The sequence below is a fragment of the Malania oleifera genome, chromosome 5 (genome assembly GCF_029873635.1).
Source record: "Malania oleifera isolate guangnan ecotype guangnan chromosome 5, ASM2987363v1, whole genome shotgun sequence".
In the NCBI taxonomy this organism is placed as follows: Eukaryota; Viridiplantae; Streptophyta; class Magnoliopsida; order Santalales; family Ximeniaceae; genus Malania; species Malania oleifera.
The window spans coordinates 5578573-5594198 of record NC_080421.1 but is presented as its reverse complement, the minus strand read 5'-3'; the positions used below and the strand labels follow the sequence as shown (position 1 = coordinate 5594198).

At 34.6% G+C, this 15626-nt stretch overlaps 1 protein-coding gene across 3 annotated transcripts; it reads left to right on the top strand.

The window, feature by feature from the left end:
- Positions 1-1221: 1221 nt before the first annotated feature.
- On the top strand, positions 1222-10255 carry LOC131156733 (probable magnesium transporter NIPA6). Of its 3 annotated transcripts, none has more exons than XM_058110626.1 (9): positions 1222-1707; positions 4048-4104; positions 4248-4338; positions 4431-4591; positions 4701-4828; positions 4946-5083; positions 8262-8354; positions 8506-8629; positions 9668-10255. In XM_058110626.1, exons 1-9 carry the CDS (start codon positions 1584-1586, stop codon positions 9760-9762), a joined length of 1011 nt encoding a protein of 336 aa, XP_057966609.1. In that variant the 5' UTR covers positions 1222-1583; the 3' UTR covers positions 9763-10255. The 3 variants fall into 3 exon arrangements, with proteins under 3 accessions (XP_057966609.1, XP_057966610.1, XP_057966611.1); XM_058110627.1 differs by having other exon boundaries at positions 1244-1707; positions 9746-10255; XM_058110628.1 differs by lacking the exon at positions 4946-5083 and having other exon boundaries at positions 1244-1707.
- Positions 10256-15626: the final 5371 nt, after the last annotated feature.

Genomic DNA, 15626 nt, shown 5'->3' with positions numbered 1-15626 from the left:
TATGTTTTTAAATGATATTTTTAGTTAAATGAGGATCTAGTTATTTTTAGTATACACTAAAATTCATGCTAGTCACACACTGATTTTAACTTAATCTTTCTTACTAAGAAGTGTCTCACCCTAATATACATATTATCTTTTCAGGAAACACTAGAAATCATGTTTAGCAGACTAGAGGGGCCGAGTTAGCCGTTTAGTTTATGTATGTAGTGGGTATAGACCGAGTTTTCTTTTTATACAGTGTTATGAGTTGTAATATGGATTTTCTTGGAGACCCTTGTGTATAAAAGTAATTTAACACTCTAGTAATGTATGTTGGAGAAATTTTTCATTATTTCCGTTGTATTTATGTATTGACTATGGTATCAGGTACACAAACGTTATTAAAGTAGTACCAGGGCTTTATGTGGCGGGTCGGGACGTTACAAGTCAACTGGATTAATCAAAGCTGAAATAAATTGTCTAGTGAATTAATATTAAAATAAATAAAAATATAACATATGCAAAAAGAAACTCACAAATCATGAATTAATTAACTTTAATTTTCAATCAATCATTAACAAAGTGATCAATAAAACTACAATATTAAAGTTAATTATTTGCCGATTTCTAAATTGGTTTAGATAAAAATTTTATTATATTCATTTATGATATTGACAAATCGTAAACTTATTTATTATATTTTATAAAAATAATTATTTATTTAAAATAATTGTACAAAAGTATAAATATAAAATAATGAATAAGTTCTTTATCTAATACGAATTGGATCGATTGACTAATCTCAACTTATAAACCGATCGGATGAATGAAATTTTAAAATTTTAGTGTTTAGAAAATAGATAATAATCTATAAAGTCATTCGTTGTCATCCAGCGTGTTTGTGCCAAACATAGTGTGTCCAATTGACCAAATTACCATTCACCAGCCAATTTTTTCCGGTTACGGGCAGCTGTCCCGCCCCTGCACGTCGCTTCCTTTGAGGGTACTATCGTCATTTTACGTTCAGCACGCAGTCTGCGCATGCACAATTCCAGAATGTACGACGCATTCTTCTGATGTCGTGGCACGCTCCCACTGGTTCAAAAAATGTGAGAGTAACGAACAGGGGAAAAGCGCGTCGACTTTTTACCTTGAGTCGAATTAACTCAATAAGTTAATGGACACGTTGCGGGCCCAACAATCAACGGCTGAAAACCCTCCCAGCGTAACAATCTTAGTACGCCGCGACGCAGCCGATCCGCATCTCCCATTCTCCCCGCTGTTTGAATTGTACGGAATTGGCGAAGCTTCGAGCAAGACGACGGCTTGCATCCGCAGGTGCCTCGCCAGCGAGGGTTTTAGATCCCTCTCTCTCTCTCTCTCTCTCTCTCTCTCTCTCCTGGAGTTGTCGAAATCATCGGGTTGCAAGGCAACATTCGTCCCTTAATTGGTGTTTTTTTTGGCGGGAATTTGAGCTGTTCATGATCGGTGGAGAGAGGGGGAGACTTGAGAGGAAAAGAGCGAGGTGTTTGTTCGATTGGAGACGGAGAAAGAATCAAAGAAGGGGGAAATTGTGAAGGAGAAGGACCGAGGAAGAAGAAATGAAGGTTTCTGATAATATGCGGGGGCTGATTTTAGCGGTTGTGTCGAGTGCGTTCATTGGTTCGAGCTTCATCTTGAAGAAGAAAGGCCTCAAGCGTGCTGGTGCGGCTGGTACTCGGGCAGGTGAGTGGGCTCACGAGGAATTGATTATAATCCTAATCCCTACATTTGCTTTATCTCCGTTAAATTTGTTTTCTAATGGATACTTCTGCACTGTGATTTCTGATTTCGTAGCTTGATCTGGTTTTAGTAATTAAGAAGGCTTACCTATTTCCTGATTATGTTTTCCCATTATGCTTCTTTGTCTTTACGTGCGTTTGTTTGTTTCAATGTTTAGATTGAATGGTCTTCTGAAAAGTTAATACTGATTTAGGACCACATTAGATAAATGGGAAAATTTTCTCCTTTACGAATTCAAGTTGGGATCTTTTCTTAATTAATGCAGAAATGTTGTGCGAGAAGTTCACGTTTAGGAGCGCGTCAATGTTTAAGGTTTGGGGACCGAGGTTATGTTTGGTCGGCCGGAGTTCCCATTTCTAGGAGTAGTGGTTATAATAGAAGGATGTGATATATTACATATATACATACATCTCTCTCTCTCTCTCTCTCTCTCTCTCTCTGTATATATATAGACAAAGAATAGCCATTTGAGGGCTGGCCTTGGATCAACGGTAAGGATACTTCTTTGTAGCTGGTTGGTTATGGATTCGAGTCCAAAAAAGCAGCCTCTCTGCATATAAGCAGGGGTAAGGCTGCGTACACTATGACGACCCTCTCCCTACCCTCGCAAAATGGGAAGCTTTGTGGCCAAGGGACGCCCTTTAGACAAAGAGCAACTATTTGTAAATTTCATTATGAAATGTATATTAACATGAATTCCCTCCCTATTTCATGTTGGATGGAATAATAAAAATTGCACACTTCTGCTTGAGTGACTTATTTTTAAATTATTACATCCCTATACAATCTATATTATATTTGCTTTGAATTTTATATTCTTGGAATAAATATTTCATGAACCTTAGAGGTTATCATCACTCTAATGTTTAAATGTTGAGGTCATTTTAATCATGCTGAAGTAATGACCTTAGTGCAATTTGAGGTTCTCTCTCTCTCTCTCTCTCTTTCTTGTTTTTTTTTTTAACAGTTCCAGTTCAGCATAAATTTTGTCCTAGGACAAACACTTAAGAGTGATTTATGGCAAACAAGTACTGAAAGAAAGGACTTGAGTTTGAAGATTGAGATTTCTGATTTTAGTCGTTAACTGGTGCAGTTATGTGCTATATCCATCCTTGATGCCTTGATGGCGTTAACTTATAGTTTTTCTCTTTTACTTCAACTTCTTGCTTCACGATCTTCTTCTTCTTCTTCTTCTTCTTCTTCTTCCTTCAATATTCTTTTTTGATAAGTGAAGTAAGGGCTGTAGCATACTAAATATGAGAAGATTTGTGCTATTTGTAGGGGGTTGTATTTCATCACTGTCGAAGCAAAAGCAATTTCCTTTTTCATGTCCCAAATTATGCCGTCTCCCTTTGGCAAACTCGATGCAGTACATATTTAATTCCTTAAAAAATTGATAATTGGAACATCAGTGGTATGCTCTTTTGCCACTTTAGGTACCATGGCTCTTGTTAGTTGGTTAGATGTATCTCTTCAAGAGAAACTCTTACACAGAGCAACTGATCAATTTTGTACTACGATGCTTATATTAACCTTTAAAAGCTAATTGAGGAAAACTATAATTTATATCGTCTGGGGATCTACTACTAGATTCCTATTAAGATTATGCGATCATAATCAGGAAAGGTTTCTACTATGATGTTGTCTGATTCTGTATAATTCTTATTTAGTCATCAGGTTATGCTATTTGTTACAGACATCCCATTTTTTTTTTCCCTGGTTTAGGTTTTGCTAGTTAATGGATTTAAGAAAATAGAAAATTTGAAATATTTGCGGCCATTTATCAGTTGGGTGAATTGTATAGCCTTTTTTATGAATCATAATTGTTAAAAAATCTAGTGTTATGTACATTTAGTTGCTTTGCATTTATTTATTCTTGTGGATAACTTGGTTGTCATACAACTGAAACGGATGACACAGGATAAAACTAATGGCAACAATATAGAATATATCTTCCTGTGTTTTTCCTCTTAGGAGTGCTGAAATCGTGACCAAGATTGCCTTTACTGAGATTTTTGAATTGCTATTGATACATTTAAGAAATATTTTATGTATTTTTTTCTTGATTGAGTGTTATATTTGATGCTTTTGTTAATGTATATTGATTGTAATAGTCCAATTGTCACTCATGGGACAGCTTGAGTTCCATAGCCATTAAGCACCACTTTAGATGTATGTAAGGTTGACTTTGTTTCTATGATTATACTTTGTCAATTGCTATTTATCCAGAAGTTTCCATTATTCTCCTAATAACCTTTTTTTTTATAAAACAAAATTATGTAGGAGTTGGAGGTTACACTTACCTACTAGAGCCCCTTTGGTGGGCAGGCATGGTGACAAGTGAGTCTTGGAATCAAATTATACCTCTCTCTCTCACAACTGCACACACACACACACACACACACACACACACACACGTCTGGTGAAACAGATTAATAGTTTTGTTTAATATATTTCTTTATTTATTTATTCTGGATAAACAGTGCTTGTTGGCGAGGTTGCAAATTTTGTTGCTTATGTTTATGCTCCAGCAGTTCTAGTGACGCCCCTTGGTGCTCTAAGTATAATTATTAGGTAATAGTATGAACGTTTCTGAAGCCCCACTGCACTATAGATATATGCAACCTTTTCTGTTTGAACTGACATGGTTGTTGGAATCTGAATAGTGCCATTTTGGCACACTTCATGTTGAAGGAGCGGCTGCAGAAAATGGGTATTCTGGGATGTGTGTCCTGTATAGTGGGCTCTGTGGTGATTGTTATCCATGCACCTCAGGAGCATACACCGAACTCCATGTTGGAAATATGGACTCTGGCAACTCAACCAGGTTTTTTGGTTCAACCTTTTGTTTGCATCTTTAATTAATGTTAGTTATAAATCCTTAATTCATTTCTGAAAACTATTCACGTTTTCATCTTTCTCATTCATCTCTGCAGCATTTTTAGTTTATGTAGCAGCTACGCTGTCAACAGTTTTAGCTTTGATATTGCACTTCGAACCTCGCTATGGGCAGACAAACATACTGGTCTATGTAGGAATTTGTTCTTTAGCGGGTTCACTTACGGTAATTATGTTTGCTTCAAATTACTTGTTACCTGGAGGCACTCTTTTAATGGAATGCTATGATTGTATGTTGTACCATCTTAAGTGCTCTATGGGCCTTTCTCTTCTTGTTATTCAGGTCGTAAGCATAAAGGCTATTGGAATCGCAATAAAGCTTACGCTGGAAGGGATTAGTCAAATAGCATACCCTCAAACTTGGTTTTTCCTTACAGTTACAGCAATCTGTGTCATCACTCAATTGAATTACCTAAACAAGGTTAGCATAAGATAAGAGTGTTAGTTCTGGTACCATTCACTGGCATTTCCTTCATATAGGAAGTTGAATCATGCAAGTCCAATGGCATTTTAACAGAATGCAGTCTGTATTACTGCCCAACAGGGATGGAAGGCAATGTCAATCTTTTCTGTTGGAATACATTTTACTTTTAAAGTGGGATTCCTAATTTTCCAGCTCTAAGCTAGGTTGTTTGCTTCCTGGATGATCCATGATTTTTCTTTTAACATGGTGTTGTAACCAATGCTGCTGGAGTAGTTCCAAACCATTTTCCATTTCAACCCAAAAGATCCTTTGCTGCTAGTTACCCCTGGATTGCACCTAGAGCAGCCTTGAATTTCAAGTTCAAACCAGCCTGAGTGGCAAACTCCCATCTGACCAGCTTATCAAAGGCTTTAGTCATGTCATATGTCCCTGCGTAGATTTTTTAGTACAATTAAGAACTAAATCATGATCTCCTAATACGCAGCTCATTTCATTGCATGATATGTGTGAGAGCTTTGATATCTGATCTTTTTCTTGTGGTGATAATATGATCAGATTAAGTGAACATACCTTGAGGAACCTTGTTGGTAATGCAAGATACAAAAAAGCTGAATATATTTAGAGCAAATTCATGTCCATAAGGCCTGTATTACAGAAACTGTGCCACCAGCTCATCTAGAAAAAAAAGCCTGCACCACAATTGCACTATTTGTATGATAATCCCCAAATGTTGGGGGTTCTGTTTACTGGTTTTGTCATCAATTCTTCTCTCATGCATATGCAAGTTTTGTCAGTCTGGTAACCCTCTGATTTTTCTTGATCATGCATCAAATACGAGGAAAATGCACTAATGGTATTGTGGTTGAATGATCACGCTGGTTGTTTGGTGGGGGAGATATTGTTGTCAAATCAAGAATCAAAATCTTGTGTGAATCAAGAATTGAGAATCAATTTCAGTGCAAATTCTTAAAATTATTTTTTTGCATGTGCGTGCATAGAACAAAATATGTTAAAAGAAATGAAATATTTGCTGATATATTGTATGATCATGTGGCCAATATATGCATACATATGCATATACATACTGTCAGCAAATTAAAAGTATGTATTTGTTAAGAAGCAAGAAAAAGAGTGAAAAAAAAAAAAGAAAAACTCATCTCTGAAACATCAAAAATTTTAAAAATCATCATGCCTAAATGCTTCAATCTTCCAAATAAACTTTTCTTGTGAAGAATCAAATAAATAAAGAGCTTCTGATTGGAGTCAAAGGTTTTAGGGAAAAATAAATTTTTAGAATAATTCAAGGAGAGGAAAATTTAAAAGGTTTTGTTCATTTTAGCTTTGAAGGCCTCTGGAAAAGGTTTAAGGTCTTTGTATGAAAAAATGGCGATCGTTTGGGTTATAAGTAGTTGGGTTTGACTGTGTCCAACTGTATCTTGGTCAAACGCAACTATTTACTGAATTGTGAATCTTACAATTCAAATTAGGAATTAGATGATTCATGATTAACTTGACCAGGTGAGAATTGAATGTGTCACAAATGATTATTTGGTCACTTATATTTTCCTGGTAGATTTTAAAAATTAGGTTGCATACGGTTTGAATGGAGAATACTAGGATTTTGATCATGCAATAGTAAAAAAGGAGAGAATATGGTACACTATTCACTTTTGCAGTTCTTAAAACTATGATATGGTTTCTGTGCATGTTTAATTTTGTGTAATATTTGTTTTTTGTTTGCTTCTTCCATTGCTTATTGAAGATCGATATGAGAGTTTCCTATTAGCTGGGGGAAATTAATTCAGCTCATGTATGCCTACAACATTGATTTTTGGAGTCTTTGTTTTTATGAGGAGACATTGTCTACTGTTTAGTTCACTTTGCGTTATGAAGCAGGTGATTATCTTTAGATATTTGCTGAAAATCCGAGGACATGATTTTGGCTTTTGTTGCAAATGAGACATGTTTCCTCGTCTCTCTACCTGTGGATCTACCTGAAGAAAGGGATAAAAATGAACCTGTTTGGTCTTCCCCTATTTTAACAGTGTTATGTTTGAACACATTGAATTGCAAGCTCTAGTACTGCCAAATCTTGCAAGTAAAATGCTGGTTATGAATCTGCTTTGTATTTATATATCGGATTCCACTCATTTCTATGCCATCTGTTGGTGTGCCTGAGATCTTTACCGCAGATTTGATGCAGTTCGTTTTCCAACTTCCAATTTGACCATGTAAATTAAGCAATGCATGTAAATTTCATTATTCCGAGTCCTAAAAATTCTGTGATGCCATTTGGTGTCCTAGTATGCATGTATCTTAACCTTGGAGTACTTTGGCAGCAGAAAATTTCAGAAACTGAACTGACTGCGTAAAAGTGGAAGTTAGGTTCAATTGTGATCATGTATTCTAGCATCTATAGCTTTCTCTGTTGTATAAATAATCGATCTTTCTCTATAGTCAGATACAATCATTCTTATCAGAAATTTGAATGATAAATTTCATGAATAGTCGCTAAACTTTAGCAATAGTTTCAAATTGATCACTGTACTTTAATGTGCAACACATATTATGCATTGAAATTTTCACACTATTTCATGTCATTCAATCTGCAACAGTCGACGGCCATCGTCTGTTACTGACAAAATGCTATCCTGGATTCCCAGTTAATCATTGTGTCCCACCTATATCCATTTACCACTTCATTTTATTCCTACCAAACCTACAAGGGATAGAGATTAGGGTTTTGTTAAGAAAAATCAGGGGCCACTTTTCAATGAATTTTCCCACCCTTTAGGACAAGGCTGATTGGGATGGCGGACTAGGATGCTAGGAGAGCATTCCTTAGTCAAAGTTGACGGTTGTTGTACATTGGATGGCATTAAAAACAATGTTTAAAGTCAAGTGAATAATACGTTGCATTGTTGCCTATTGAAGTTCAGTGATTAATTTGAAACTATTGTTATTGTTCAGTGACCATATTTATCCAAATTTGAAAGTAGAGTGGTGCCACCATGCCAATATGCATCTGTGTCAAAATGCTGACTTAGAAATTGTCAATCTTAGTAGGCATGAAAATCCTTGAGTTGCGTGCACCTGGACCACTTGGTGAAATATTGTTCGAAGTCAATAGCTGCTTGCCTTTCTCACAATTACTCTTGTTTTCTGGTATTTCCAGGCTTTGGATACATTCAATACGGCAATTGTTTCTCCAATATATTATGTGATGTTCACGACTCTGACTATTATTGCAAGTGCAATAATGTTCAAGGTAGATTGTGTTTGATTTATCTACTGCAAATTGTTTCTGCTGTCAGTTGCAATAACTAGGAAGAAATGGGCTTTTTTAAGAAACTTTTCTTTGAGGATGTTGTGGGGTTTAACAGAAGGGTTTAAATCACATGATCTTATATTCCATGCAGGATTGGGCAGGTCAGGATGTGAGCAGTATTGCATCTGAGGTATGTGGATTCATCACTGTGCTTTCAGGAACAATCATCCTGCACGGAACAAGAGAACAGGAACCAGCTGCTGCGCCTCCAGCAGGTTTAAACAGACCTTATGTTTAAACTAATATATTTTCATGGACATTGACTTTAAACTATTATTATGGGAGGATTGTCCTCTTGCAGTGCTCTTATCTTTGTGAAAAATCAATAGTTTCATCTTTTCTTTCAGGCATTTGTCTGGTAAGCGTGCATTCCATTTTGGAAGCATGCTTGAGCATAGAACGCTGGCAAAGTACCGGTATTTGGTTTGAGCATGTTGAGAATGGGCACTTGATATATGCATTTCTATTAATGTGTGACGGTGCTGAAGATTATCTGACAGGATTAAAATTATTTGCCTTTGAAGGGGACCTACCAACTAGGACTATTATAGTGCTTATGAACCCAAATTTACCTCTGGGAAGTATGCCCTCTGCATATTTCTATTGAAGTTTCAGAAAACCTGCCTTGCATTCTAAGGCTGGATAGGGCTTACATAATCCTGTGCAATATGTCTTTTTTGTGGAAATATAAGAATGATTTGTTATATTGATCTGGGGTTTCATTCTGTGAACAAGCTTTTGGTAGATCCCTTTCTAAAAATAAGGGAAAGGCATTCTTCTGGAAACCTGTTGCAGCATCATATTATATGATTGAGCAACAGAATCTTTCACTTTATTCATGGATGTCATCAGCAGTGCAGCCAACATTATGCCAGTATGTAGAAGGGCTTAATGCATTATAGGTCAATTTTTCATACAAGTATTTTGTTGTTGGTCCTGTCCTAGCGAGTAAAACCCAGATAAAAGAAAGGCAAACAAACCAATCTCCTAGTCAGGGCTCTTTCCTGAACAGCTAAAGAATGAAGTCTATTTGTTTGTTTCTTGCTTTAATCAAGCTGTTTGCCAAGTTACATGATGAGATCGTAAAGTTTGGATGCCTCTTCCTCCCTCCCCCAACCTGTTGCAACCCTTTGTCTATTGTTTATTTTTTTTATTTGTTTCTTTGCTGTTTGCTGGTCTTTGCATTTGCTTGTGTTTAAATCTATAGACGTGAGTCTAAGGTTGTTTACAGTACCTGTTGTATGAAAATGCAGGATCTCTAACATGGTACATTAGTGGGGAATCGATCAAAAGTATCGAGGATGACCATTTTATCATTTTATCTGATTCAGATAACTTTGAACGATAAAAATCTTTGTTGAGGTCGATGTGCCAACCTGACCTCTGAACAATGTAGCTGCACCGCGATTTGCTTGAGGCTCCTGTGCTTGCAGGGTGAAAATCTTTCTTATTTTTTGGCATGCATGGAGGTTCCAGAATGGATTCGAACAAGACTTCTGTTGCACCCTGTTTTCGAAAGACTGCTGAACAAGACTGAGACTGGAGATCGGAATTGCTAATTAGTTATTCTCAAGCCGGAGAGGAGTTTACAGTATTGGATATTCTGCGGCAGAATTCAATTTTTGCTGGTGAAATTTGTACATAACTTTGTGTTTTGTATCAAATAACTATATATTTCAAGAGGTTTCAATTCTGTTTGATTTTGATATATTCTTTCTTTCTTTTCTTTTCTTTTCCCAAAATTTATTTTGTAACAATTCCTTTGTATATGAGTTGAGTTAACATTAACTATGCGGCAAATACCGGATGTGTAATAGAGGAGTTCTTTTGTTTCTGAGGCCTGATGGATTCATTTTGGATATTTTTGCAGATCATCTCCATCATTCCATAAAGGCATAAACCATGAGCTTGCCTTGTTTAGTTTCATTTCCATACCAATTGGATTTGGAATTCATGCCGAAAGCACTTCTATCTTGAGGAGAAGTCTGTTTTGGAAATTGGCAAGGCTTGGACTTAGCCTTTCTATTCCCCCCCCCCCCCCCTTCTTTAAATTATGTGTTTTGTAAGTAGAAATGCTTAGATTTTAATATTAATAAGAGTGAAAAAATAAAAAATTGAATGAAAAATACTTTAATTATATGTTTTGTAAGCAAAAATAATTGTTTATTTTTTTTACATTAATTTAGTCAATTACTTAAAAAATTATTATTATTATTAGTAAAAAATAAAAATTTAAACATCTCTTTGCTATGTTTCTTCCATAATCTTTACAACAGTAGTTGCGGTTCAATATTTTTTTCTTAAGTTAAATTGTGTTTTGAGATAGATGAAAATGGAGACAAAGTAGTAAGTAAAATTGCACACATTTTCTATTCCAACACTTGCCCATATATATGCCCAAATGGATTGAATATATATATGTATCAAAAAGGAGTAGTTAGGTGATCGAGCGATCAATTGGAACCACTTATGCAAAAGGTCTTTTTTAAAAAAAAAAAAAAATAAATTTAATAAATATTAATAATAAAGGTTGAACTAAAAAAATACTTAAAGTTATATGTGGTGTTTGATTGCGTTTAAAATACGTGGTATTTAAATACTTTTATTATAGGACAATATATGATTGTTTTTAAATATATTTTAAATTATAAATATTAATATTTTTAAATTAGTAATTTTTAATAATTATTTCAATTATTTGAAATTAAAATTTTAATAGTTTCTATTAAAATGATATAACATTATTATTTTAATTAATAATAATCTTGTTATTAATTTATATTTATCACATATTACTATCATATTAAATTATGATAAAAAATATTATAAATTAAAATTTTAATTTATTTAATGTTAATATAAATTAATAAATTGTTCTTGTTTAATCCATAATTGAATTATAATAATTAATATATATTTTTAAATATATTTTAAACAAAAATATTAATATTTCATATTTTAAATTTTAAATGATAACTATACGAATTTTTTGATTAAAATATAAATAATTTTTATTAACTATAATACTATTTATTAATTAAAAAATATTGTTATTAATATATATTTGTAACATATGATTATCACATTAATTTATGTTAAAAATAGTAGTAATAACTAAATTAAAATTAAAACATTTGCTTAAAGATAAAAACACTATGTAGATCTTTTAACATGTTAATTCTATTTGGTCATTTTAGCATTTTTTATCTAAACGAAATTCACTTGCAAACACATTTTGAGTAAATAAGTGGAACACATATTTTCAAATAAGTGGGTCTCAATCAAGTAAAAAGTATGATAAATGTGGCCTAAGGAGACTGATGTGTTATAAATCAAGTACAATGTTCTTATGGTGTTTGAGATTTTGATTTCCCACTGGGGTTTTTCAAAAAAAAATTTCAAAATAATTTAATTCTTTTATTGGGATTTTCAAAATCATACAACACAGAAACAATAACACCTCTCGATAGGGGAGATATTTATGGACAAATGTCTTAAGAAATATCATACATGTGTTTTTCATACTTTGTAAATTGTGGACCTATTCATAGTGATCTACTACTAGGACTCCAAAATAATTGTTTTTTATTGGGATTTTCAAAACCACACAACACACAAGCAATAAACACCTCTCACCTGCCCCCACGGCCATGGCACGGTGGTAAAGCATGATGGTTCACACGGAGCATTGGAGGTTTGAATCTTGACGGAGGCAAAGTCATGGTGCACTTTGTTTGCCCCTTCGGGGGTCCTGTTCACACGTCGTAAAGGGGGGTCCACAGAAGGAGAGCCGCATCCCAAACGTCCGCCCTGAGTGTGTATAAGCTGTGAACACATCTGGATTAACATTGAGTGACGCATCAGGGGGGGGAAGATAGCCACCCTAGGGATTTAGTGCCGCACCAAGGGGTCTAAAAAGGCTCGTTGGAAGTTGGAGTTTCCATATTATAAAAAATAAATAAATAAATAAACGCCTCTCACCTTCAGAGAGATATAGATAGAAAAATTGTCTTTAACAAATATTTATGCGTGTGTTTTCCATGCTTGTAACTCATTGACATTGACCTATCATAGTGAGCCATTTCATGAACTCCAAATGGTACGGTGCTACGGCACATGCATTCTATCACGTGCACGCACGCAATACACCACAATATTAGGCATAATCCAAGGACAGATGAAACAAAAAGCTACCTCAGTCTTCTTATACTTTCAATTTGCTTATATTGGACCCCTATGATTTACTACTCTTCAAGTTTTGGAAAACTTTTACAATTTCATCATCTCTTAAGTACTATGTTTAAACTCTCCAAAAACAAAAAGAAGGGTGGCTAAAGAGGCGCAATGCATTATATTTTGCAGCTTGAGCATGCTAACAATATAAAGTGACAATTTATTGGCAAACTCTGCTTGTTGTATGCATCTTAGAGATGATTCAATATAGAGCATGCTTACGTACCTAATGCATTCAAATTTTGTAATAACGTTACTAATCGAAACTAAGACGATAGGTAAATAAATCTTCTAGCATCAATTTACTTAAAGTTTATAAATTTTGAATTATCAATAATTATTTTTTCGTAATTTTAATAGTATCAAATTACCAGGTTACTGGTAAGAAAGAGTGATAGAGTGTAAGAATGGAAAAAATACAAATTTAAACTACATTTCTGTAGAAAAATTACTTTAAAAAAAATCTTTGGTTCATAATAAGAGACTATATAAATAGTATAATTTTGGGGTTCAAATTTAAACTACATTTCTGTAGAAAAATTACAATTTCTAATTTTGGTTTGAAGCTTAAAATGAGTGGAATATTAATTGCTTTGAGTGAAATTATAGTCTCTATTAATATCAAATGAAATCTATTTTAATTTTTATAATCTTAATTGGTATATCTAAGAACTTTTACTTACTAAAATTTATGCAATTATATTTGCTATCGTAATTACTAACTATAAGAATGTGGGTAAATTTCGCTACGATATACATAGAATGTTAAATAAACACACACAAGAACATTAGCGATGAAGCGACTACAAATTTCTATTATAATTTCAAATTTTAAAATGTTGTGTAGTTAGTATCAAATAATTTTAAACAATTATGTATCTTTCTGTTTGTAATCACTAGCGTTCAAATTTACTGGATGGATAGAAAATGAGAGAAACTGAGGGAGAGCAAATTCTCTTACAACCCTCGTTTTTTAATCTTTTAAAAGTAGAGAGATATGAGAGAATGGAAGAGAATTTATTGTTGACCCTATGGGTCATACCCTATTTTGATTATAACAAATACTCAGGTATTTAATGACTGCCGAGTTGATGTGCAGGTTTATCTTGGTAGTATCCTATGATGGCACTCGGAGACCCGGAGGAAAACGAAGACCCTAGATATAATTTATTTGTTGTAATTTATATTCGGGTCTGTAATATTTAAGTAGGAAAGGTCTGTAATAGTAACTAGGGCTCTAGTTTGTAATAAGCTCACACACATCACATGTATGATAATACGTAAGCTCAAACAAACCGTGAATGAAAAATGACCTTAGAAAGACCTTAGGGTTTTCCCTTCGATCGATCGAAGTTCGACCAACACCAGATTTTTTCGATGTCTTCAAATTGGACCCCAAGTGACCCTAAGACACTCACACTTGCACATATGTATGTTAGGCACTTCATTAGGATTTGTGTGTGTTAAAACGGGACCGAAATGCACACTTGGTGCACTTTCGGTCGATCGAACCAGGCAGTTCATTCTGCCCTGGTTGACCGAACCAGGCCTTGGTCAACAGTTGACCAAGGCTCTGGTCGACCGAACTAAAATAGTTCAAAAAGCCTCGGTCGATCGAAACCCTCTCTGGTCAACATTTTGACCATCTGGTCGACCGAACTAGGTAGTTCAAAAAGCCTCGATCGACCAAAACCTCCTTGGGTCAACATTTTGACTATATGGTCAATCGACCCTTTTTTGTACTCCAACTACCTGGTCGACCGAGGGTCCTCGGGAGAAATCCCAATGGTCTGGTTGACCGAACCAGCTAGTTCAAAATGGCCTGGTCGATCGAATCTCGAAAAATTGAAAAATCACCCTCTCCTGGTTGACCGAGTCCTTAGTTCAAAATTCCTCTGATCGACCGAACCATATGAGACCTGCTCGACCGGACCTCTCGGATTGCCCTAATTTTTACCGCAGTTAAATATTTTTTAAACGGGGTTAAAATGCTAAAAACATCATTAAACTTTCTTAATAATACCCAATAGGTCCCCAACGGTCATATTTTCTCCCATGCCTATATATATGAAATCATTTGTGAAAAAGAAGGATGATTAACTACTTTGATTAGGGGAGAATCCTCTAAAAACCTAAAATCCTATACTACTCATTTTTGGGCCTCATTCACTCAAGCTTACCCTCTATTGGTGTCTAAATCATTTGTAAGTGAATTGAGTGTCAGTTTGCAAAGGTTTGCTCTCCTTATTCTATTTGATAGATACGATTTTATTTGAGAGCAAAACCTAAGGATTCTTAGGAGACTTTATTGATAAGTCTATCCTAAGAAGACTTTAATAGATCTTCTAAGCTTGCACCTTCATTGCAAGATCTTGAGAAGATTGTATTTGTTTTGGTTGCAAAATATTTTCAAAATACCTTCAAATATCTAGTCTGCTTTATCTTGATAAATATTTTAAAGAGATATTTGTTTGTGTGAGAAAAATCTTTGTTGCAATATGTATTGATTTATATCTCTAGTTGAATACAAAGGTTGAACTCTTTTTGCAATCCAAGCATATACTTTATTTGATACTTACATGCTTGAAATACCCTGCTAAGTCAAATACTTGAGACTTGTCATCTTTATGTGAACTTATTGGCTGAATATCTTGTGATACAAAGATTGCTTGTTTGACACTCTCACATATGCATTATACCGATAGAAAATACTTTTGAGAGTTGAACCATCTAGACCACATTAAACTTACATATTAAATCATATTGTGGTGTCTGTTATTGCACGCATTTGGGTACATATCTGCTTTACATGAAAGCACAATCACTATACCATTTGATTATATACACATTTGTTATATTTTCAGGCCCGAGCCTGAAGAGGGAGACTAGCCTTGGACTAGTCCTGGATTAGCTTAGACCCGGTTAAGAAATCTAGGTGCGTCGTCCTGTTAAGGCTTGTAGGTTAAGGTCAGCCCCACT

Excerpts from the sequence above, each read along its gene's own strand:
- LOC131156733 (XM_058110626.1), top strand. The coding sequence starts at position 1,584 with ATGAAGGTTTCTGATAATATGCGGGGGCTGATTTTAGCGGTTGTGTCG. Across the intron at positions 1,708-4,047 it reads TGCGGCTGGTACTCGGGCAG|GAGTTGGAGGTTACACTTAC; the intron begins GTGAGTGGGCTC and ends AAAATTATGTAG. Across the intron at positions 4,339-4,430 it reads GCTCTAAGTATAATTATTAG|TGCCATTTTGGCACACTTCA; the intron begins GTAATAGTATGA and ends GAATCTGAATAG.